Source organism: Oncorhynchus nerka, linkage group LG28 (genome assembly GCF_034236695.1).
Source record: "Oncorhynchus nerka isolate Pitt River linkage group LG28, Oner_Uvic_2.0, whole genome shotgun sequence".
Lineage (NCBI taxonomy): Eukaryota > Metazoa > Chordata > Actinopteri > Salmoniformes > Salmonidae > Oncorhynchus > Oncorhynchus nerka.
Genome location: NC_088423.1, coordinates 27,288,394 through 27,314,163, shown reverse-complemented (window position 1 = coordinate 27,314,163; position 25,770 = coordinate 27,288,394). Strand labels below are relative to the sequence as shown.

The following is a 25,770-nucleotide window of genomic DNA, read 5'->3' as shown; positions in this document are numbered from 1 at the left end:
AATGTAGATTCAGCGAAAAAAAGTGGATGCAAAACATTATTGCATTCAAGCGATCTGTTTACAGGTCCACAACTATTTGCAATTGATTTTGTCTTGCAGAAACGGTCAGAAACAGCAAATGTCACTTTTAAAAAAACATTCTGCCGCCACAGATATTTTATAAAGTTTGCCATTGCTATTTCCCCTAGATACTGTATTGCCCTAATTCCAATACTTCCAAAGTATACAGCAAATAAGGGCATTATTTGTCACCATAAAAGGTGAATTATGGGCGTTATTCAAGTGGAATTATAATGTACGACAGGACTTGATTTTATAACGGGCACGTCTATGTACGGGGTGTGCCAAGTTTATAAAACTCAATATTTTGTGCGTGCGCAGTCTTATCAGAAATTTACAGTAGTGTTACATTTATGCAACGGTTACTGAAACCACACTGAAGTCGCCCTAACCCTCTAAACGTTTATTCTACGAGGCTTTGCCTAGTCACTTTAATCACCAGCAGTCAACTTTAAGGAAATCTATGTCTTGTAAGACACCTAACCCTAACCTCTATAATCAAATCGCTAACTTTTGGTAAGAAGACCTGCCGTGACAATAGATCAATGTATTGCTCAAAAAGGATACGACTCTCATGCCTCTCTCAACAGGATCGGTCAGTAGCAGACCTCTGGGAGCGTAGATCTTCTCATTCTGTTCCTGGATATACCCTGAGATCTTCTTCAATACCTGATAGAGTGAGGGGAGAGAGAAAGAGGCAGAGGGAGAAGAGGGAGAGATGGAGAGGATGTTGCTTAGAATAAAATATGTAAGAGGTGAAATGAGGACAAGGCTATAAATCCCTGCCCCTTGCTTTTGCATTTGCACCCCTCTTTACCCTCCCCCTCATGTGCCCCACAGAGTGGAAGAAATTATGAATGGAAGAAATTACTTGCACTAATTCTTTCTGTCTATGTCTGCTTGTCTTTCTGTCTACAGCTGCTTGTCTCTATCCAGTCTAAAGCACAAACATAAGCAAAACCCAGTGTATAGGACACTACGTTATTCTAACACACACTTCCAAAGAACTCATGTTGAGTGAGACCCAGTGAGTTAGAGAAATCAGAATTGAAGACTCAGAGTTTTTCACCGTTTGAACTTTTCTAAACATTTCTCTCTTTTCCATTTAAAAGCTTTCGTCCATAATTTGGAGACATTGGTTGGTAATTGTTGAGATGCTCTTTTTTCAGTGTAATTCCTATTTTTGGATGAACTGTCTGCAGTGTTTGGTTGAACTTCCTGGGCCCTGCTTCCTGTCCAAAGGGTGTACTTGTACATCAGCTGCCTCACGCTACAGAAACAGGAGATAAGCTCCTGCTCCTGCCAAGGCTTGTGCAAGGCTAGTTACTGGGTTGTTAAATCAAATCAACATCAAACAAATGTTATTTGTCAGATGCGCTGAATACAACAGGTGTAGTAGACAGTTAAATGCTTACTTACAAGCCCTTAAACCAACAATAGAGTTTTAAAGAGATAAGAATAACAAATTATTAAAGAGCAGCAGTAAATAAAACAATACCGGGGCTATATACAGGGGGTACCGATACAGAGTCAATGTGCAGGGGCACCAGGGTCGAGGTAATATGTACATGTAGGTAGAGTTATTAAAGTGACTATGCATAGATAATAACAGAGAGTAGCAGCAGCATTCCATGCAAATAGAATTGGAAGCCATTTCATTAGCTGATGCATCCCGTCAGGATGCTCTCGATGGTACAGCTCTAAAACCTTTGAGGATCTGAGGACCCATGCCAAATCTTTTCAGTCTCCTGAGGGGGAATAGGTTTCGTCATGCCCTATTCACATCTGTCTTGGTGTGCTTGGACCATGTTAGTTTGTTGGTTATGTGAACACCAAGGAACTTGAAACTCTCGACCCGCTCCACTACAGCCCCGTTGATGTTAATGGGGGCCTGTTTGGCCCGCATATTCCTGTAGTCCACGATCAGCTCCTTTGTCTAGCTCACATTGTGGGAGAGGTTGTTATCCTGGCACCACACTGCCAGGTCTCTGACCTCCTCCCTATAGGCTGTCTCATCATTGTCGGTGATCAGGTCTACTGTTGTGTCATCAGCAAACTTAATGATGGTGTTGGAGTCATGTTTGGCCACGCAGTCATGGGTGAACAGGGAGTATAGGAGGGGACTAAGCACACACCCCTGAGGGGCCCCAGTGTTGAGGATCAGCAATGGGCGATAATTGTGCACCTTACTTCACAATTTAATTTAAATTAGGCCTAACTGAATGATAAGGAGGGTGAAGAGGATGACTTAATTTAGAACGACAATAGTGTAATGATGAGTTTGTGTTATGCCTATTTATCAGCAGCAAATAATTTGACTGCGCGTCATGGCGGTTGATACCATTCTCTTTTACATTTTACTTTGTACAAATAAGCTGTTAGTGACTGTTTTATTTACTATAACTCTATTACTAATCAAATGTATTGTAAGGGAAACAAAAACATGCTACATGTTGCAGTAGGCCTTTAGAATAATGCAACACATATCATTGACTCTATCCAGCGAAGGAAACGATGCTAGCCCACTGAATGAATAACAAATGGATGGATGGGCAATAAATGTGCAAGTTACTTTACAATCTAATTTAAATTAGGCATAACTGAATGATAAAGAGGGTGAAGAGGTTGATTTAATTTAGAATGGCAATAGTGTAATGATGAGTTTGTGTTATGCCTATTCATCAGCATTGGCGCTCATGTTAATAATTTGTTTTATTCACTGTAACTTACTCATTTAATTTAAAACATGCTATGTGTTACAGTAGGCCTTTAGAATAATGCAAAACATACTGTATCCTTGACTCTGTCCAACTTGATGAGTGGGAAACAAATGAAGCCAGTCAGCCTGCACGGCCGGCCCATCGAAACTACACCTAAACTATACAAAAACTAATTTCACACATAATAAGAGTTAGCCGATAGACAAGATTACATGGACAATAATCTAATGGGTGACACTATCAGGCCTATCAAATTGTATATGAAGAGATCTGTAATTTACAGATGCAGGGAAAGGATCATCACTTTATCGAATCACATGCAGGTAAAACATTTTGATTTCAATATAGTACCAGAAAGAGCATATTCTGCAGTTTCTATTACATACCTTAGTCAAATAATCCTCATAAATCAAGAGGTACAGCTCTATTTCCAAATGTAACTTTTTTAAAGAATATCCACGCTGTCCATGCATTCAGCACATGACCACTCTGGCTATTAAGCAAAAACGAGTAAATAATTAACATAAAAATAAAATATGCTATTTATTTTCTAAAATCATCCTTTACAATTGTTTATGCACTGGTGGTTTTATTTAGGAAAACAGCAAATAATTTCAACTGTCCACCTGGCTAGTTATATTATTATATTATTATTTGTCAAAAGAAGCTGTAACGGGACTTTTTAAATTATTATTATTCATTTTGGGATATATTTCCACAAATATTTCTTCATGCAATTAATCCTTTATAATAGTTTATGCACTAATTATCAAGCATTGGTGCTTACAATTGAAGTCGGGATTTTACATTCATCTTAGCCAAATACATTTAAACTCAGGTTTTCACAATTCTTGACATTTTATCCTATAAAAATTCCCTGTTTTAGGTCAGTTAGGATCACCACCTCATTTTAAGAATGTGAAATGTCAGAATAATAGTAGAGAGAATTATTTATTTCAGCTTTTGTTTCTCTCATCACATTCCCAGTGGGTCAGAAGTTTACATACACTCAATTAGTATTTGGTAGCATTTCCTTTAAATTGATTAACTTGGGTCAAACGTTTCGGGTAGCCTTCCACAAGCTTCCCACAATAAGTTGGGTGAATTTTGTCCCATTCCTCCTGACAGAGCTGGTGTAACTGAGTCAGGTTTGTAAGGCCTCCTTGCTCGCACACACTCTCTCAGTTCTGTCCACACATTTTATATAGGATTGAGGTCAAGGCTTTGTGATGGCCACTCGAATACCTTAACTTTGTTGTCCTTAAGTCATTTTTCCACAACTTTGGAAGTATGCTTGGAGTCATTGTACATTTGGAAGACCCATTTGCGACCAAGCTTTAACTTCCTGACTGATGTCTTGAGATGTTGCTTCAATATATCCACATAATTTTCCCTTCTCATGATGCCATCTATTTTGTGAAGTGCACCAGCCCCTCCTGCAGCAAAGCACCCCCACAACATGATGCTACCACCCCCGTGCTTCACGGTTGGGATGGTGTCCTTCGGCTTGCAAGATGGTTACTATGGCCAAACTGTTCTATTTTTGTTTCATCAGACCAGAGGACATTTCTCCAAAAAGTACGATCTTTGTCCCGATGTGCTTTTTTATGGCGGTTTTTGAGCAGTGGCTTCTTCTTTGCTGAGCGGCCTTTCAGGATATGTCAATATAGGACTCATATTACTGTGGATAGAGATACTTTTGTATCTCCAGCATCTTCACAAGGTCCTTTGCTGTTGTTCTGGGATTGATTTGCACTTTTCGCACCAAAGTATGTTAATCTCTAGGAGACAGAACGCGTCTCCTTCCTGAGCGGTATGATGGCTGCGTGGGTCCATGGTGTTTATACTTGTGTACTATTGTATGTACAGATGAACGTGGTACCTTCAGGAATTTGGAAATTGCTCCCAAGGATGAACCACACTTGTGGAGGTCTACAATTTTTTTTCTGAGGTTTTGGCTGATTTCTTTAGATTTTCCCATGATGCCAAGCAAAGAGGCACTGAGTTTGAAGGTAGGCCTTGAAATACATCCACAGGTACAAGTCCAATTGACTCAAATGATGTCAATTAGCCTATCAGAAGCTTCTAAAGCCATGACATCATTTTCTGGAATTTTCCAAGCTGTTTAAAGGCACAGTCAAATGAGTGTATGTAAACTTCTGACCCACTGGAATTGTGATACAAGTGAATTATAAGTGAAATGATCTGTCTGTAAACAATTGTTGGAAAAATTACTTGTGTCATGCACAAAGTAGATGTCCTAACCCGACTTGCCAAAAATAGTTTTTTTAACAAGAAATGTGTGGAGTGGTTGAAAAACGCGTTTTAATAACTCCAACCTAAGTGTATGTAAACTTCCCACTTCAACTGTATGTTTGCTGCACCTTGCGGGTTGATATGCATCTGATGCATACTGCATGCTAAAGGGGACACCCGGCAACATTCTCTAGTGGGTACTTATAAACTGAAAGGCCAGGCTGTTCTAGTGTTAACACACACAGATCATGCATGCACGTACATGCTCATAGACGCACCCACACACACACAGTAAGTATTCCTGGCTGGGTATACATTATCTTTATCATCAGTCATCTGTCATTTACTGAGATTTGATCAAATCTAGTATAAATAAACAACTTTCCTCACATGGCCAATATGATCTCGAGATCTCCATGTTGCACATATCTTATCTGACAAATATATTATCTTAAAATGACATGGAAGGAGAGCACAGAGCACACTTCTGCTTGGCTCAAACCTGAATGGCAAGGCATGTCTTGATTCCCTTCCAGTACTTTTGCATGGTTTTGATCCAAAAATGCTTTAAAAAACAAACAGAAACATACATAGAGATGAATTCTGTGTGTCTCGATTTGCTGTGTGAAAGAACGTTTATGACAGAACATTACAGAAACATGGAGATGAAAGTTGTGTGTGAGAAATAGCGAAGAGGGGCAGGCTGGGACTTTTTGATCTCTTAACGTCTTCCTCTGTCTGACCTACTAACACACACACACACACACATGCACACACAGCTGAGGAGAGGATTAATTAGTGCGTGTGTTTGTGTGTGCATGTGACCGTAGGGGCATCAAGAGTTGTGTTTGTGCCTGTCATTCGCTTAGACGGAACACATACAAAAGCCATGTTATGGTTGGAAGTGCTGTCCATGCCCACCGGCACCCAGGTGCCAGCTGTATGACACACACACGCACGCACGCACGCACGCACGCACGCACGCACGCACGCACGCACACGCACGCACACACACACACACACACACACACACACACACACACACACACACACACACACACACACACACACACTAGCACAAAGCAGTGGACAGCTGAAGGCAACATAGTGTATCAGAGGCTCAATCAGACCTTATCACAGAGCCTTTGGCTGAATGTGTGTGTGTGTGTGTGTGTGTGTGTGTGTGTGTGTGTGTGTGTGTGTGTGTGTGTGTGTGTGTGTGTGTGTGATGTATACGTGTGTCCAGCTGATAAGAGGCCACACACCAGTGAACATGTATGAGTGGACAGATTCCCAGGACTACCCACGGTCTAGATCAACATCTTTGTCATCAAAGCACACTGATTACGCATAGCGTGTCAGAACAACTACAAAAAACAATGTTCTCTCAGCCGACACTCATAACTAATTCAGGTTATTGAACCAATTCAGTTTATTTCCCTGCGTCAAATGGCAGGTTTCCAAACTGGTATTGGTAACCAGTCAAACCTTAGTACACGTGCTATCTTAATTTGACCAGTTTCTCACAGCAGGAAAATATTCATGCAGCAACAGAAATTGTGAATTATATGTGGATTATAATAAATTTATATTTTTGTATGGAGTGAATACAATTTTAGTTAGGATATATCAAGTCTGACATTTTAAAGTGGAAATTACACACTTGAGAAGCTTTTTAAAATCTTGAATACTATAATTTCCATTTCCTGCTGCAACAAAGTGATTAAATTAAGATAGAACACCTGTAGGTGGACGTCACAATAAAACTTGCTTACTTCAAGAGTCAGCAATTGCTGTGCACTTGCACACTGCTTACAGACAAACACTGCAAACAGTTGTAATTCAGCCAAATGAGAACAGACAAATGAAATAAAAAATAATAATAATAAAAAAATTCAGCATGTGACAGAACCTCTCTGATCAACTCACCTTGGTCTCACAGTGTATATAAAACCCCATAGAGCCTGATCAAACTGTGACATTGTTAGATTGAAGTCAGCAGAAGCATGGCCCATCAGCATTGTAACTGTCCACAGGAGCATGGAGTGCTGCATAAGCAATCCAGCCGCTGTGATTGATGTTAGGTTAGCGTAGCATGTTTAACAAAGATGCTACGCTAAGATGCTACGCTAACGTGACATCAATAACAGCATGGAATTAAAAAATATATATATTTCACCTTTATTTAACCAGGTAGGCCAGTTGAGAACAAGTTCTCATTTACAACTGCGACCTGGCCAAGATCAAGCAAAGCAGTGTGACAAAAACAACAACACAAAGTAACACATGGGATAAACAAACGTACAGTCAATAGCACAATATAAAAATATATATACAGTGTGTGTAAATGGAGTAAGGAGGTAAGGCAATAAATGGGCCAATAGTAGCAAAGTAATTACAATTTAGCAAATGAACACTGGAGTGATAGATGTGCAGATGATGATGTGCAAGTAGAAATACTGGTGTGCAAAAAAGAGCAAAAAAAGTAAATAAAAACAATATGGAGATGAGGTAGGTAGTTGGATGGGCTATCCGCAGATGGGCTGTGTACAGCTGCAGCGATCGGTAAGCTGCTCAGATAGCTAATGCTTAAAGTTAGTGAGGGAGATATAAGTCTCCAACTTCAGCGATTTTTGCAATTCGTTCCAATCATTGACAGCAGAGAACTGGAAGGTGTTGGCTTTGGGGATGACCAGTGAGATACCTCCTGGAGCAAATGCTACGGGTGGGTGTTGTTATGGTGACCAGTGAGCTGAGATAAGGTTGATCCTTACCTAGCAAAGACTCATAGATGACCTGGAGCCATTGGGTACAGAGCATACAGGTCGTAGTGGTGGGTGGTATATGGGGCTTTGGTGACAAAACGGATGGCACTGTGATAGACTGCATCCAATTTGATGAGTGGAGTGTTGGAGGCTATTTTGCGAACAACATCGCCAAAGTCGAGGATCGGTAGGATAGTCAGTTTTACGAGGGTATGTTTGGCAGCGTGAGTGAAGGATGCTTTGTTGCGAAATAGGAAGCCGATTCTAGATTTAATTTAGAATTTTCTAAGTCAGAACCGTCCAGAGTAGTGATGCGAGACGGGTGGGCAGCGATCGGTTGAAGAGCATGCATTTAGTTTTACTTACGTTTAAGAGCAGTTGGAGGCCACGGAAGGAGTGTTGTATGGGATTGAAGCTCGTTTGGAGGTTTATTAACACAGTGTCCAAAGAAGGGCCAGATGTATACAGGATAGTGAGATCAAGGTGAGCTGGATCAAGGAATCACCCGCAGCAAGAGCAACATTATTGACATATACAGAGAAAAGAGTCGGCCCAGTGCCCCCATAGAGACTGCCAGAGGTCCGGACAAAAGGCCCTCTGATTTGACAAACTGAACCGTGAGAAGTAGTTGGTGAACCAGACGAGGCAGTCATTTGAGAAACCAAGGCTGTTGAGTTTGCCAATAAGAATACGGTGATTGACAGAGTCGAAAGCCTTGGCCAGGTCGATGAAGACGGCTGCACAGTACTGTCTTTCTCCGATGGCTGTTATGATATCATTTAGTACCTTGAGCGTGGCTGAGGTGCACCCGTGACCAGCTCGGAAACCGGATTTCACCTCGGAGAAGGTACGGTGGGATTAGAAATGGTCAGTGATCTGTTTGTTATCTTGGGTTTCGAAGACTTTAGAAAGGAAGGGTAGGATATAGATCTGTAACAGTTTGGGTCTAGAGTGTCACCCCCTTTGAAGAGGGGGATGACCGTGTCAGCTTTCCAATCTTTAGGATCTCGGACGATACGAAAGAGAGGTTGAACAGACTAGTAATAGGGGTTGTAACAATGGCGGCGGATAGTTTTAGAAAGAAGGGTCCAGATTGTCTAGCCCAGCTGATTTTCATGGGTCCATGGGTTTTGCAGCTCTTTCAGAACATCAGCTATCTGGATTTGGGTGAATGAGAAGCTGGTGAGGCTTTGACAAGTTGCTGTGGGTGGTGCGGAGCTGTTGGCTGGGGTTGGGGTAGCCAGGAGGAAAGCATGGCCAGCCGTAGAGAAATGCTTATTGAAATTCTCGATTATCATGGATTTATTGGTGGTGACAGTGTTTCCTAGCCTCATTGCAGTGGGCAGCTGGTTGGAGGTGCTCTTGTTTTCCATGGTGCAGAGCCAGAGCGCACTGCTTAGACCACTATGCCACTGCAGTTCATAATGTTCTAGCAAGCCGTGAGAATACTTGATGGTAATAGCGCATCGTTTTTTATTATTTTGTTAAGACCCCTAGATCTTGACATTGTGTGAAGTTGAGGCGATTATGAACGACAGACCAATTACAACTGTAACAAATGACCCTAATGATCTAGAACCCCTGACTCCGAACCATCTGCTCCATCGGAAAGCAAAGCCAGTCCTGTCACCAGGACTATTCCAGAGAAGCAACCTATACTCACGAAGGAGATGGAAGCAAGTACAATATATCAATGACCTCTTCTGGAAGAGATGGATCAGGGAGTATCTTCCACTCATGCAGGACCGGAACAAGTGGAACAAAACTAAGAGAAACTTCAGTCCTGGTGACCTTGTTGTCATCGTCGATGACACCACCCCAAGGAACTCTTAGCTAATGGGGCGTGTGGTGGAGGCTTTGCCAGGGGTCAATGGTCTTGTCAGGAGTGTCATGGTTAAGACCAAGACCAATACCTATCAATAAACTCTGTCTGCTCCTTGAGGCGGTGGAGTGAGATACACGCACATACATACACACACAGTGCTCCATCTTTGAATCATGTGCCCCTTCTTATTCGTGCATGTCGTAGTCATACATTTTTGGGCATCAAACTCTTTACATTTTTGGAAGTTGAACACTTCAACTCAGACTGAGATCTATGGACTCATTTCCTACATGGGACCTTGTATATTTGTATATAGCTATGAACTGTAATAGTTATCTGGTATAGAATTATTTGTGTATTGGCTCTACGTTTGAATATTAAGTAATTGTTGTGCATTCAGTGCAGTTAACAATTAGGGGCCGGTATGTTAGAGCCGATTTGGACAATTTGTATAAAAGACAGAACATACAGAGCTCCCATGTACGTTTGTGTAATAAATTAAATATGATGAAATATTAGGTACCTTCATGATTTATATTTACCTGATTGAGATGTATTCATTTGTTGTTAGTGTAACTTTGTTTCTGGCCCCCCTCTTGCCCATTCATTGTACTGTGGTAGGTGTGGTAGGATAAAGGCAGGAAGTTCAAATCAAATCAAATCAAAGCTAATTTGTCACGTGCGCCGAATACAACAGGTGTAGACCTTACAGTGAAATGCTTACTTACAGGCTCTAACCAATAGTGCAAAAAAGGTGTTAAGTGAACAATAGGTAAGTAAAGAAATAAAACAACAGTAAAAAGACAGGCTATATACAGTAGCGAGGCTATATACAGTAGCGAGGCTACATACAGACACCGGTTAGTCAGGCTGATTGCGGTAGCATGTACATGTAGATATGGTTAAAGTGACTATGCATATATGATGACCAGAGAGTAGCAGTAACGTAAAAGAGGGGTTGGCGGGACACAATGCAGATAGCCCGGTTAGCCAATGTGCGGGAGCACCGGTTGGTCAGCCCAATTGAGGTAGTATGTACATGAATGTATAGTTAAAGTGACTATGCATTTATGATAAACAGAGAGTTTATCGTAAATAAACAGCCACGAAAGGGCCCTCGGTGGGGGGAGGAGTCCTAGCTAGACGTGGGAGTGGTATAGTATTTTTGACCATACAGACAGGTCATATTATGTATTTTCCATGTCAAGTAATCTATGATTTAAGTTGATTGGAGAATCATTTTTTGTTAGATATAAGAAGAATAAACCTTTTTGTTGCACCATATCCCTGGATCGCATTGAATGTTTTGGCCGTTTGGAAACCTTGAGTGTGGACTGTATGCGTACGAAACAGTCCCGCTTCAGGATAGGACAGTGGCTATGGTAAAGAGGAAAGGAAGCCACTACAACTCCCTTTATGTTAACAAGGCCCTACTTCAGAAACGTTATCTAACTTTGCTGTTGAAGTATAGACACCTGAGTTGCCTAATCCGTTCACAGGATTGGTTAACTCTTTGTAACAGACGCAGGGAGTCAGGATGCAGATGCAGTTAATGAGTTTAATAATAACGAACATGGCGCGATACAAAACAAGAGAAGCGTCTGACATAGAAACAAAAACAATACCATCTGAGACTGATAACAAAAGAGTGCTATATATAGGGTAAGTAATCAATGGAGTAATGAAGTCGAGGTGTGACTGATGAGACGCAGGTGTGCGTAATGATGGTTGCCAGGTGTGCGTAAGATGGGTTGCCAGGACCGGTGATTAGTAGACCAGTGAAGTCAAGCCCCGGAGCGGGAGTGGACATGACACTCTTGCGGTTCCTAGGATCTCCACGGAGCTAGGCAAATCTATATTGAAAATATATTTAATCTTTATGTTCTGGTGCTGTTCAGGCAATTTAAAGTAGGTATGCATTCCGGAGGTCAAGTTTAGAAAACCCTGTGACACCATGGAGGGGGGCAAAAGCAACACTGATAAGTGACAAGGGATACTTGTTCCTGACAGTGATGCTATTCAACCCACGGACATCTATGCATGGCCTCAGTGACTCATCCTTCTTCTTGACAAAGAAAAACCCAGCTCCCACCGGAGAAGAAGAAGGCCTGATATGTCCGACAGCCAGGGAGTCCTGGATGTATTCTTCCATGGCTTCTTGCTCGGGGCGAGAGAGGTTATACAACCTGCTACTAGGGAGAGGAGCTCCAGGCTGAAGCTCGATAGCACAGTCGAAAGGCCAATGAGGCTGCAGAGATGGGGTGTGGGGCTTACTGAATACAGGAGCTAGACTGATATTCTGGAGGAACAGAAGACAATCAGTTGGGTCTGGACACTGTTTCATTCGATTCACCTCTGGAGGCCAAAGCTGTCAATGGAAAGCTACTCTTCCGTGTTTTGGAGAAAACTGTCCCTGTTATCCTGTGTCTCTCTGGAAATCACCAGGAAAAGATCAGTTTCCACATAATCGACTGTTCTCACTCATCTCTGGTTCTGGGTCATCCATGGTTAAAGCTACACAACCCACAGTTTGACTGGTCTACCGAAAGGGTAACTACTTGGAGTACATTTTGTCATTCTAATTGTCTACAATCTGCCCTTTCTCCGGCCTTGTCTGCACCCCAGTCCATTCCAGAAACCCCAATCCTAACGAACCCTCGGTCCAGAAAGCTCTCGTCGGCGCCTGAATCGATGAGAGCAGGCAGAGGAAAAGCCTGGTTCTGCCACACAAGATTGGCCTCAAGCAGGGGTCTGGGAGATGATGGGCAGGCGATTTGGCTCAAAAGTATATTCCCCACTACTCCTGAGCACCCTCTTTTGCTGGACACAGGGAACAAGTGGAGACCAGGTGACCAACCTGGCCATAATATAGACAGCTCCTAGTACTGATACGCTGCTACCTCTCCTCTGGAGATAGACGGGTCTGGCCGAGCTGCATGGGTACAGAATTAAAACATGCCTGGAGGCACTGAAGCAGATGTTATGGGACATGCAACCCTACCTCCCCTCTCCCGCCGACGCTCACAGAGACGGTTGTCAATGCAGATAGTGAGAAAAATGACTTCATCAAGTCCATCAGGCTCCTCTCTGGACACCAACTCATCTTTGAGGGTCTCAGTGAGTGCGTTCCGGAATACTCCCTGAAGGGCCTCGTCATTCCAGCTGCTCTCTGCAGCGAGGGTGCGGAACTCACATGCCATTTCGGCCACACTCTGGGAGCCTTGACGAAGGGACAGAAGTCATTTAGCGGCATCCTTTCCACAGACAGGGTTGTCGAATACCTTCCTCATCTCATCTGTGAATCCACCTTAGGAGAAGCAGATAGGTGACTATCTCTCCCACAAGCAGTGGCCCAGGAAAGAGCTGCTCCACAAAGGCAGCCAATCAAAAAATACATGTAGGCTCATTCACTAGCATAAGAGTAGGGCTGTTGCTCAAATACTAGTGAACATTGCACAAGAATGGCTCTGCAAGCGCCAAGATTACCATCATAGCGCTCAGGAGTTGGAACAAATGGCTCTCGGGGTGGAGAAGAGGGACTTGAGACAGTTGTGAACTCGCGGAGGTTTGGACCTGTAGGTCAGACAGGGTCCGTGAAAACTCCTTGATGTTCTCCAGTAGGGCTTTCAGGGCTTGGTCATGTTGCTCAAATAGGCCGCCTTGACCAACAATACTGTGGTGAAGAGTAGTGGAGTCTGCTGGGTTCATCTCTGGGCCAGATCGTAGTGTTAAGCGGAGCGACACGGGAACACAAGAGCAGACTCAGATGAGGAAACAGGGATGAATGAACCAAAATATTTATTGTTACACTGGGAGATATGGAGTGCAGATCCGGAGAAGCTCGGATGAGTTGCAGAAAAACCAGATGTAGAGACGGAGGTTGGAGTTAGCTGAGTAGAACAGGGTAAACAGGTTCTGAGGGGAATCCAAGGCAGCGGTGGTGAGTAAAATCCAGAGCAAGGTAGTTGGGTGGTGAGATGTGGAAGAGGAGCCAGAGACAGAGGGGTAACTGCAATGAGAGGATAAACGGTGTCAGGCAGGGAAACAGGCACAGCAGAGTAACAGGATCTTGAATAATCATAAATGGCTAGTCGTGAACTGACTGAGCAGAGATTACGATCTGGCAGAGGGGAAGTGGCAGGACTGAGTATTTGAAGAGATCTTGATTATGGAATGAGTTGCAGCTGGTAGGGATCTGCTCTGACTCCAGCACACCTGGCTCCAACCACACAATCACACAGAGAGGGAGAGTGTACAGGGGGAGTAACTGCAGGTCAAGAAGACCCCAGATGAACACCAGAGGGTGTAGCAGGAGCAGATGTGACAGTAACTGAGCCAGGTTTGTAGGCTTCATTGCTTGCAAATGTCTGCCCACAAATGTTCAATGGGATTGAGGTCAGGGCTTTGTGATGGCCACTCCAATACCTTGACAACTTTGGAAGTATGCTTGGGGTCATTGTCCATTTGGAAGACCCATTTGCGACCAAGCTTTATCTTCCAGACTGATGTCTTGAGAAGTTGCTTCAATATATCCACTTAATTTTCCCCCCTCATGATGCCATCTATTTTGTGAAGTGCACAAGTCCCATAACATGATGCTGCCCCCCCGGTGCTTCACGGTTGGGATGGTGTTTCTCGGCTTGCAAACCTCCCCCTCTTTCCTCCAAACATAACAATGGTCATTATGGCCAAACAGTTCTATTTTTGTTTCATCAGACCAGAGGACATTGCTCCAAAAAGTATGATCTTTGTTCTCATGTGCAGTTGCAAACGGTAGTCTGGCCTTTTTATGGTGGTTTTGGAGCAGTGGCTTCTTCCTTGCTGAGTGGCCTCCCAGGTTATGTTGATATAGGACTCGTTTTACTGTGGATAGAGATACTTTTGTACCGGTTTCCTCCAGCATCTTCACAAGGTCCTTTGCTGTTGTTCTGGGATTGATTTGCACTTTTCGCACCAAAGTACGTTCATCTCTAGGAGAACGCGTCTCCTTCCTGAGCGGTATGATGCCTTGGTGGTCCAATGGTGCTTATACTTGCGTCCTACTGTTTGTACAGATGAACGTGGTACCTTCAGTCGTTTGGAAATTGCTCCCAAGGATGAACCAGACTTGTGGAGGTCTACCATTTTTTTCCTGAGGTCTTGGCTGATTTCTTTTGATTTTCCCAGGATGTCAAGCAAAGAGGCACTGAGTTTGAAGGTAGGCCTTGAAATACATCCACAGGTACACCTCCTATTGACTCAAATGATGTCAATTAGCCTATCAGAAGCTTCTAAAGCCATTACATAATTTTCTGGAATTTTCCAAGCTGTTTAAAGGCACAGTCAACTTACTGAATGTAAACTTCTGACCCACTGGAATTGTGATACAGTGAATTATACTTGTGTCATGCACAAAGTAGATGTCCTAACCGACTTGCCAAAGCTATAGTTTGTTAACCAGAAATTTGTTAGACTGGTTGTAAAACAAGTTTAATGACTCCAATGTAAGTGTATGTAAACTTCCGACACTGTATATACAGTACTTAGTCAATGTGCAGGGGCACTGGTTAGTCGAGGTAATTGAGGTAATATGTACATGTAGGTAGAGTTAAAGTGACTATGCATGGATTATAAACAGAGAGTAGCAGCAGTGGAAAAGAGGGGTCTGGATAGCCCTTTGATTAGCTGTTCAGGAGTCTTATGGATTGAGGGTGCGGTAGCAAAGAGAACAATTGACCATTTTTAGAGCCTTCCTCTGACACCGCCTGATATAGAGGTCCTGGATGGAAGGAAGCTTGGCCGCAGTGATGTACTGGGCCGTACGCACTACCCTCAGTAGTGCCTTGCGGTCGGAGGCTGAGCAGTTGCCATACCAGGCAGTGATGCAACCAGTTAGGATGCTCTCGATGGTGCAGCTGTAGAACCTTTTGAGGAACTGAGGACCCATTCTAAATCTTTTCAGTCTCTTGGGGGGGAATAGGCTTTGTCGTGCCCTCTTCACGACTGTCTTAGTGTGTTTGGACCAGTCTTGCGTATGTCTATGTCTGGTGTGTATGTGTGTGTGTGTTTGGTACCTTTTCATAGCGTGTCTCCATACAGAGGAAGATGAAGTAGGCTGTAGCGCACGCCAGACATCCCTCCATGTAGGACTGGCCTCCGACCTTCTCTGCCTCCGCATAGTAGGTGTTCAATGTCTTTACTGTGTCCTCAAACAGAGTCCGCTCGATCTACACACACACACACACACACACACACATCCACGTAGGCGCACACACACAGTTAGCAAATCAGCACTATTAGAGTGAATGCTCCATCTGTCAGAAGACTGCAACACAAACATACACACACACACGCACATACACGCCCACGCCATATGTATACCAGCGTGAGGCTTTTATGTGACACTGTGTGAGCCATGATATACAAGCTGTTCTTCCACCACCTCAGGACACAAACACACACACACACACGCAAGCACACAAACACACAAATACACACACCACCAGGCACATTCTGTTCTCCCAAAATACCCTTTATTCTATCGAATTTAGAAATGCATGCGTCACTTGTGGCATTCAAGGATGGACAAAAGAACCTTGAAAGGCTCCAATTCTAGGAATGTGAAAACAAAGTGAAGTCATATGTCTGTGTCTGTCTCCTTCGTGTACCTGCCTGTGTGCATGTGTGTGTGTGCTCACCCTGCTGCCCAGCTCGGAGGGGAACTTGATCTGGAATCGGCAGACGGTTCCTTCGCTGTAGTCTCTCTGGATGAACACCTTGGTGGCTAGAGACGGACTCTGCCTCAACTCCTGAAGGTTATGGAACTGTGGAGGAAGAGAGAGAGAGTAGTATGAGAGATATGGAAGAGGGGGGGTGTCAGAAAAAAAGGGGTGAGGAAGAGCGAGGAGGGAGATACAGAGAGAGGAGAGAAATAAAGACATGGGAGATACAGAGTGAGGGGAGAAAGAGAGATGAGAGAGACAGGAGGAAGGGGAGGAACAGAGATTGTCAAGGATCAAGGAGCCAAAACACACTGACAAAAATTTAAATTGAGAAAATACTGCAATGTTAGATCGGTCTTATACTGCCCGTCAGGCATTGAATGAAGATAGGTGGGTAAAATAATGTCTCTGAAGCACAAAGAACTGAAGCCAACCAGAAGAGTCAAGCATACTTACAGTATTGGAAGAAGGATTGGTATATCATATTTCTACGGCAGTTTCACTGAACTGTGTGGTATTTTATATTATAAACCGGGTAGTTAGGTTCCTGGATGCTGATTGGCTTATATAGCATGTCAGCCCTATGTATATCAGAAAATATACCACGGGGATGACACAGAAATGATTGTTTACTGTTCTATTTATGTACAGTTAAAGTCTATATACACCTTAGCCAAATACATTTAAATTCAGTTTTTCGCAATTCCTAACATTTAATCCTTGTAAAAATTCCCTGTTTTAGGTCAGTTAGGATCACCACCTCATTTTAAGAATGTGAAATGTCAGAATAATAGTAGAGAGAATGATTTATTTCAGCTTTTGTTTCTTTCATCACGTTCCCAGTGGGTCAGAAGTTTACATACACTCAATTAGTATTTGGTAGCATTTCCTTTAAATTGTTTAACTTGGGTCAAACGTTTCGAGTAGCCTTCCACAAGCTTCCCACAATAAGTTGGGTGGATTTTGTCCCATTCCTCCTGACAGAGCTGGTGTAACTGAGTCCTCCTTGCTCGCACACACTCTTTCAGTTCTGTCCACACATTTTATATAGGGTTGAGGTCAGGGCTATGTGATGGCCACTCCAATAACTTGACTTTGTTGTCCTTAAGCCATTTTGCCACAACTTTGGAAGTATGCTTGGGGTCATTGTCCATTTGGAAGACCCATTTGCGACCAAGCTTTAACTTCCTGACTGATATCTTGAGATGTTGCTTCACTACATCCACACCATTTTCCTCCTCATGATGCCATCTATTTTGTGAAGTGCACAAGTCCCTCCTGCAGCAAAGCACCCCCACAACATCGGTGTATGCTAGCTAAAACACTTATTTACAGCAATCATATGCCAAAGCACATCCCGGAAAGCCCCTCAATCCCCAACAGGTACCATATACCCACACATTAATAAATTAGTGATGTACAGAAAACTTGTACACATTGTAAAATAGAAAACAGTATTCACAATGTGACCTACCCCTTCAAACTGGGAAGACCTGACGTTCGCAATCTCCCCCTACCTGCAAGCGGGGCCAATCACAACACACCTTATTGTCATCAGAGTTGAACCAACCAATAAGAATGCTTCAACATTAAATACACCTTTCTTTAGAGGCAAGTGGAAACATTTTTTAAAACATTTTATTTCACCTTTATTTAACCAGGTAGGCTAATTGAGAACAAGTTCTCATTTGCAGCTCCGACCAGGCCAAGATAAAGCATAGCAATTCGAAACATACAACAACACAGAGTTACACATGGAATAAACAAAACATAGTGAATAATACAGTAGAACAAAAGAAAACTAAAAGTATTTTTACAGTGAGTGCAAATGAGGTAAGATAAGGGAGTTAAGGCAATAAATAGGCCATTGTGGCGAAGTAACTACAATATAGCAATTAAACACTGGAATGGTAGATGTGCAGAAGATGAATGTGCAAGTAGAGATACTGGGGTGCAAATGAGCAAGATAAATAAATAAATACTGTATAGGGATGAGGTAGGTAGATAGATGGGCTATGTACAGGTGCAGTGATCTGTGAGCTGCTCTGACAGTTGGTGCTTAAAGCTAGTGAGGGAGATATGAGTCTCCAGCTTCAGAGATTTTTGCAGTTTGTTCCAGTCATTGGCAGCAGAGAACTGGAAGGAAAGACGACCAAAGGAGGAATTGGCTTTGGGGGTGACCCGTGAGATATATCTGCTGGAGCGGGTGCTACGAGTGGGTGCTGCTATGGTGACCAGTGAGATGAGATAAGGTGGGGCTTTACCTAGCAGAGACTTGTAGATTACCTGTAGCCAGTGTGTTTGGCGACGCGTATGAAGAGAGGGCCAACCAACGAGAGCGTACAGGTCTCAATGGTGGGTAGTGTATGGGGCTTTGGTGACAAATCGGATGGCACTGTGATAGACTGCATCCAGTTTGTTGAGTAGAGTGTTGGAGGCTATTTTATAGATGACGTCACCGAAGTCGAGGATCGGTAGGATGGGCAGTTTTATGAGGGTATGTTTGGCAGCATGAGTGAAGGATGCTTTGTTGCGATATAGGAAGCCAATTCTAGATTTAATTTTGGATTGGAGATGCTTAATGTGAGTCTGGAAGGAGAGTTTACAGTCTAACCAGACACCTAGGTATTTGTAGTTGTCCACGTATTCTAAGTCAGAGCCGTCCAGAGTAGTGATGCTGGACAGGCGAGCAGGTGCGGCAGTGATCGGTTGAATAGCATGCATTTAGTTTCCCCTGCGTTTAAGAGCAGTTAGGAGGCCACGGAAGGAGAGTTGTATGGCATTGAAGCTTGTCTGGAGGTTAGTTAACACAGTGTCCAAAGAGAGGCCAGAAGTATACAGAATGGTGTCGTCTGCGTAGAGGTGTACCACAGAATCACCAGCAGCAAGAGCAACATCATTGATGTATACAGAGAAGAGAGTCGGTCCGAGGATTGAACCCTGTGGCATCCCCATAGAGACAGCCAGAGTTCCGGACAACAGGAACATAACCAACCCTGTTAGTCAAGGATGAACCTAACTTGTGGACGTCTACAATTTATTTTCCTGAGGTCTTGGCTGATTTCTTTTGATTTTCCCATCACATCAAGCAAAGAGGCACTGAATTTGAAGGTAGGCCTTGAAATACATCCACAGGTACACCTCTAATTGACTCAAATTATGTCAATTAGCCTATCAGAAGCTTCTAAAGCCATGACATAATTTTCTGGAATTTTCCAAGCTGTTAACCTCTCTGAGATCTTTCAGATGCAAGTGTCCCACCTCGCCAACAGCCAGTGAAAGTGCAGGGTGTCAAATTGAAAACAACAGAAATTAAAATTCCTCAACCATACAAGTATTTTACACCATTTTAAAGATACACTTCTCGTTAATCCAACCACAGTGTCTGATTTCAAAAGGCTTTTCGGTGAAAGCAGAACATATCATTATGTTAGGTCAGCAACTAGTCACAGAAAGCATTCAGCCATTTTCCAACCAAAGAGAGGTGTCACAAAAAGCAGAAATATAGATAAAATGAATCACTAACCTTTGACGATCTTCATCAGGTGACACTCCCAGGACTCCATGTTACACAATACATGTATGTTTTGTTCGATCAAGTTCATATTTATATCCAAAAACCTCAGTTTACATTGGCGCCATGTTCAGAAATGCCTCCAAAACATCCGGAGAAATTGCAGAGAGCCACATCAAATAAAATAAATACTCATCATAAACCTTGATGAAAGATACATGTTTTACATAGAATTAAAGATAAAACGTGTTCTTAATGCAACCGCTGTGTCAGATTTCAAAAAAGCTTTACGGCAAAAGCACAAGATTCAATAATCTGAGAACAAGTTCAGCCACAAAAGCCATACAGTTATGCGCCAAATTGTGGAGTCAACCAAAGTCATAAATAGCATTATAAATCTTCACTTAACTTTGCTGATTTTCGTCGGAATGCACTCCCACTTCCACAAGAAATGTTTGTTTTGTTCGATTACGTCCATACTTATGTCCAAATACCTCCGTTTTGTTCGCGCATTTAGTTCACTATTCCAAAGGCACAATGCGCGAGCGCAAAATCAAGACGATAAGTCAAAAGAGTTCCATTACAGTTTGTAGAAACATGTCAAACGATGTTTACAATCAATCCTTAGGGTCTTTTTATGATAAATCTTCAATAATATTCCAACCGGACAATAGCGTATTCATTACAGAGGAAAAAGAGGGAACGGCACACCCGCGTAACTGCGCAGTAAACAACTGATTGGCCTCAGCCTAGTCCACTTGTTGAAACAGCTCTTATTTGACACCCTTCCACAATAGAAGCCACAAACAACTTTCTAAAGACATCTGCTGGAAGCCTTGGGAAGTGCAATCTGGCCCCATAGACACAGCATATTGGATAGGCAATCACTTAAATGAAACTACAAATCTCAGATTTCCCACTTCCTGGTTGGATTTGTCTCAGGTTTTACTCACAGACATCATTCAAACAGTTTCAGAAACTTCAGAGTGTTTTCTATCTAATACGACTAATGCATATATTAGCATCTGGGACAGAGTAGCAGGCAGTTTACTCTGGGCACCTTATTCATCCAAACTACTCAATACTGCCCCCCTGTCACCAAGAAGTTAACCTGTTGCGATGAGCAATCCCGTATCCGGGAGCGTAATTATAGCCTCAAGGTCATTACCATAACGCAACGTTAACTATTCATGAAAATCGCAAATTAAATGAAATAAATATATTGGCTCACAAGCTTAGCCTTTTGTTAACCTCTTAAAACCACTTAAGCCTACCCCTTACTTTTTCGAACATTCCGTTAAAAATCGCGCAACATTTCAGCATCCTGCTACTCATGCCAGGAATATAGTATATGCATATGATTAGTATGTGTAGATAGAAAACACTCTGACGTTTCTAAAACTGGTTCAATCACGTCTGTGACTATAACATAACGTGTGTTTCATCGAAAAGCGCAAGAAAAACTGATCACCGAAAACTGGAAAATATATCAATGCGCCACTTGCATGTATTGTCTATTGGAAAGCAAATTACATGGGGCTGAGATTGCAAGTCTTACAGCTTCCACACGATGTCGCCCGTCTTGTCAATTGCCTGGGCTTTGTTTCTTGGTCAAACGAGTAAGAGAGAGCCCATTCCTTCCGGTCTCCGACAGGATGTTTTGGAAGAGAAATTTTCGACCATGATTTTAAGACGTGGAGCTATTGAATACACATCGCCCCGTGATCAATTTGATAGATTATTAACGTTTACTAATACCTAAAGTTGGATTACAAAAGTATTTTGAAGTGTTTTGTGAAAGTTTATCGTCAACTTTTTTTATTTAAAAAAATGACGTTGCGTTTTAAAACTGTGTTTTTTCCTGGATCACACACTTTTCATAGATCGATATTTAGGGTATATATGGACCGATTTAATCGAAAAAAAGACCCAATAGTGATGTTTATGGGACATCTAGCAGTGCCAACAAAGAAGCTCGTCAAAGGTAATGAATATTTTATATTTTATTTCTGCGTTTTGTGTAGCGCCGGCTATGCTAATTTTTTGTTTACGTCCCCTTCAGGTATTTCGGGGTGTTGCATGCTATCAGATAATAGCTTCTCATGCTTTCGTCGAAAAGCATTTTAAAAATCTGACTTGTTGGCTGGATTCACAACGAGTGTAGCTTTAATTCAGTACCCTGCATGTGTGTTTTAATGAATGTTTGAGTTTTAACGAGTGCTATTAGCATTTAGCGTAGCGCATTTGCATTTCCAGATGGCTAGATGGGACGCATGCGTGTCGGGTGGGCTTAACCTCTTGAACCTCTGGGGGCAGTATTTCATTTTTGGATGAAAAACGTTCCCGTTTTAAACAAGATATTTTGTCACGAAAAGATGCTCGACTATGCATATAATTGACAGATTTGGAAAGAAAACACTCTGACGTTTCCAAAACTGCAAAGATATTGTCTGTGAGTGCCACAGAACTAATGCTACAGGCAAAACCAAGATGCAATTTCATACAGGAAGTGAGCCAGATTTTGAATGCGCTGTGTTCCAATGTCTCCTTATATGGCTGTGAATGCGCAAGGAATGAGCCTACACTTTCTGTCGTTTCCCCAAGGTGTCTGCAGCATTGTGACATATTTGTAGGCATATCATTGGAAAATTGACCGTAAGAGACTACATTTACCAGGTGTCCGCTCGGTGTCCTCCGTTGCACTTATTGCGTAATCTCCAGGTGCGTGCATTTTTCCATTTTGTTCAGAGGAGAAACCAAACTGCCACGAGTGATTTATCATCGAATAGATATGTGAAAAACACCTTGAGGATTGATTCTAAACAACGTTTGCCATGTTTCTGTCGATATTATGGAGTTAATTTGGAAAAAAGTTTGCCGTTGTAATGACTGAATTTTCAGGAGTTTTTCTTAGCCAAACATGATGAACAAAACGGAGCGATTTCTCCTACACAAATAATATTTTTGGAAAAATTGAACATTTGCTATCTAACTGAGAGTCTCCCATTGAAAACATCTGAAGTTCTTCAAAGGTAAATTATTTTATTTGAATGCTTTTCTTGTTTTTGTGAAAATGTTGCCTGCTGAATGCTAGGCTTAATGCTATGCTAGCTATCAATACTCTTACACAAATGCTTGTGTAGCTATGGTTGAAAAGCATTTTTTGAAAATCTGAGATGACAGTGTTATTAAAAGGCACAGTCAACTTAGCGTATGTAAACTTCTGACTCACTGGAATTGTGATACAAGTGAAATAAGTGAAATAATCTGACTGTAAACAATTGTTGGAAAAATTACTTGTGTCATGCACAAAGTAGATGTCCTAACCGACTTGCCAAAACAATAGTTTGTTAACAAGAAATTTGTGGAGTGGATGAAAAACAAGTTTTAATGACTCCAACCTAAGTGTATGTAAACTTCCGACTTCAACTATAGGTAACCAGTTTATAATAGCAATAAGGCACCTCGGGGGGTTGTGGTACATGTCAATATACCACGGCTAAGGACTGTTTCCAGGCACTCTGCTTCGTGCCGTGCTTAAGAACAGCCCTTAGCCGTTGTATATTTAAGCAATAAGGCACGAGGGGGTGTGGTATATGGGCAATATACCACGGCTATGGGCTTTTTTCATGCACGACGCAATGCGGAGTGCTCGGATACAGCCCTTAGCCGTGGTATATTGGCCATACACCAAAAACCCGAGGTGCCTTATTGCTATTATAAACTGGTTATCAACATAACTATAGCAGTGGTATACGGTCTGATATACCACAGCTGTCAGCCAATCAGCATTCAGGGATCGAACCACCCAGTTTAGCCAATATACCACACCAATATACCACACCCCCTCGGGCCTTATTGCGTAAATAGACAAAGCAGCTGGAAGTGAATGGCATCAGCACACACATGCATGCACACACACACTCACACAATACTGCATTAATCTGTCAACGGCAGTGCATGCTCAGCTATCGCTGCCATTACATAACTTCTCAATCAACAGCACAATTATAGTAATAGATTAAATTAAGAGGAACCACTTCAGAACAGTGTGCCGAAGTCAACTATATTACACCAAAATATTAAATGACTGTGCATCCCAAATGGCACCTAATTCTCTTTATAGGGCACTACTTTTGACCAGGTCCCATAGGGCTAGGGTCAAAATAGTGCTCTATATAGGAAATAGGGTGGAGCGCAGTTATATACTTCAGGTTTGGAGAGGGTGAGTGAGCCAAAGTCAGCTTGTCCCGTGAATATTACAGGATTATTACCCTCTCTGTGAGGAGAGGAGTCAGAGACAAGGGGTCCACAAAGTTTATATTCATAGAAGAACACAAGGACAGCAATCTAACATGAGTGTGTGTAATTTTTACCTAAATTCCAAAGTGTTTCCTTGACACAAGTGTTGACGTTTAAATATTATATTTGACAAAGTATTACTGTGTGTTTTTTTTGCCAAGGACTGATGATTATATTGATTATTGACAATATGTTGGGAGTTGCTAAGGCTAATGAATCTAACAACAATGATGTAGCATAAAAATACATGATCTTAAAATGAACATTTGAGCTTCTACATTCACTATCTTTTCAACACTCTGAGAAATAAGGATACGGTTAGGGTACCGTATTGTTCCTGGGGTTACAAAAACATAAAACTACACAAAATGTACCTTCAGAGGTACACATACAATCTCATGTGGTACTGTTCGGCACCTTTTAGGGTACATGTGCAGATAATCTAGTATAATGGTAAAATTTCTTACCCAATATTCTGAATATAAAAGGTACAATCATCACACACTCTCAAAAACCACATCCATCCTCATCATATTTCCCAGCATGCTCTATTGCAAGTAGATTTTTAGAATTGTTTGTTTCAATGTCTGTCTTTGCATGCATATCGATTGATTGATCTTATGCTACACAAAGATAAATAACATCCCCACTGGGCACAAACTGGTTGAATCAACGTGGTTTCAAAGTCAGTAATGTAAACTGTTGTTTTGAAGGATTATGTCATCGTGGTAACCAATTTTCAACAGACAAACCTTGTATAAAATACACTGAAATTGTACTTTGAAAGAACGTCAGATCTTACATTCACTGTTGCTATCGAAGACATTCCAAAGGGTAAGTTTAACAGAACAAATGAAATATACTTTATATGTCATATTTCATAAATTATACTATTTAGGCCTATATAGCATTTGCGATGTCATCAACAGCTATTGTGTCAATTCAACCCAGGGTTCAACTACAAATAGACAATACATATACTGTAGGCCCAGGGTTTCAAGCTTTGGTTGATTTAAAATGTAATCTTCAAGTTAATAATTTATTCAGTTCACGTCTCCATCGCAACCAAAAATCTAAGTTAAATAACCAAACTATATTAGATACTTTGTAGTCATGTAGCGCAAGTTGAAATCTGTGTTTTTCTGGATCAAACGCGCCAAATAAATTGACATTTTGGAGATATAACTACATAATTTATCGTACAAAAGGACCATTTATGATATTAAATGGACATATTGGAGTGCCAACAGAAGAAGATCTTCGAAGGTAAGGCATGAATTATATCATTATTTCTGACTTTTGTGTCGCGCCTGGCAGGTTGAAATGTGATTTTCATGTGTTTGTTTGATGGGGTGTTGTCCTCAGATAATATTATGGTTTGCTTTTGCCGTAAAGCCTTTTTGAAATCTGACACTATGGCTGGATTAACAAGAAGTTCATCTTTCAACCGATTTATAACACTTGTATGAATCATGAATTATTATTTTGAGTTGATCTGTTTTTGAATTTGGCGCGCTGCTATTCCACTGTGCGTTGTCAAATCAAACCCGTTAACGGGATTGGCACTAAGAATCACTAAGAAGTTAACGCCTAAACCTAACCCTAAACACAATTTGACGTCTGAAAC

General features: G+C 41.9%; 1 protein-coding gene across 1 annotated transcript in view; it reads right to left on the bottom strand.

Moving 5' to 3' along the window:
• Positions 1-16,546, bottom strand: part of LOC115112671 (golgin subfamily A member 7B) — a 29,180-nt gene extending 12,634 nt beyond the window's left edge. The window contains exons 1-3 of the mRNA XM_029639699.2: positions 16,304-16,546; positions 15,680-15,832; positions 628-729 (exon numbers count right to left, since the gene is read on the bottom strand). Of these exons, the coding sequence (XP_029495559.2) occupies positions 628-729; positions 15,680-15,832; positions 16,304-16,546 (498 nt within the window). The remainder of the gene's footprint in view (positions 1-627; positions 730-15,679; positions 15,833-16,303) is intronic.
• Between the last annotated feature and the right edge of the window lie 9,224 nt (positions 16,547-25,770).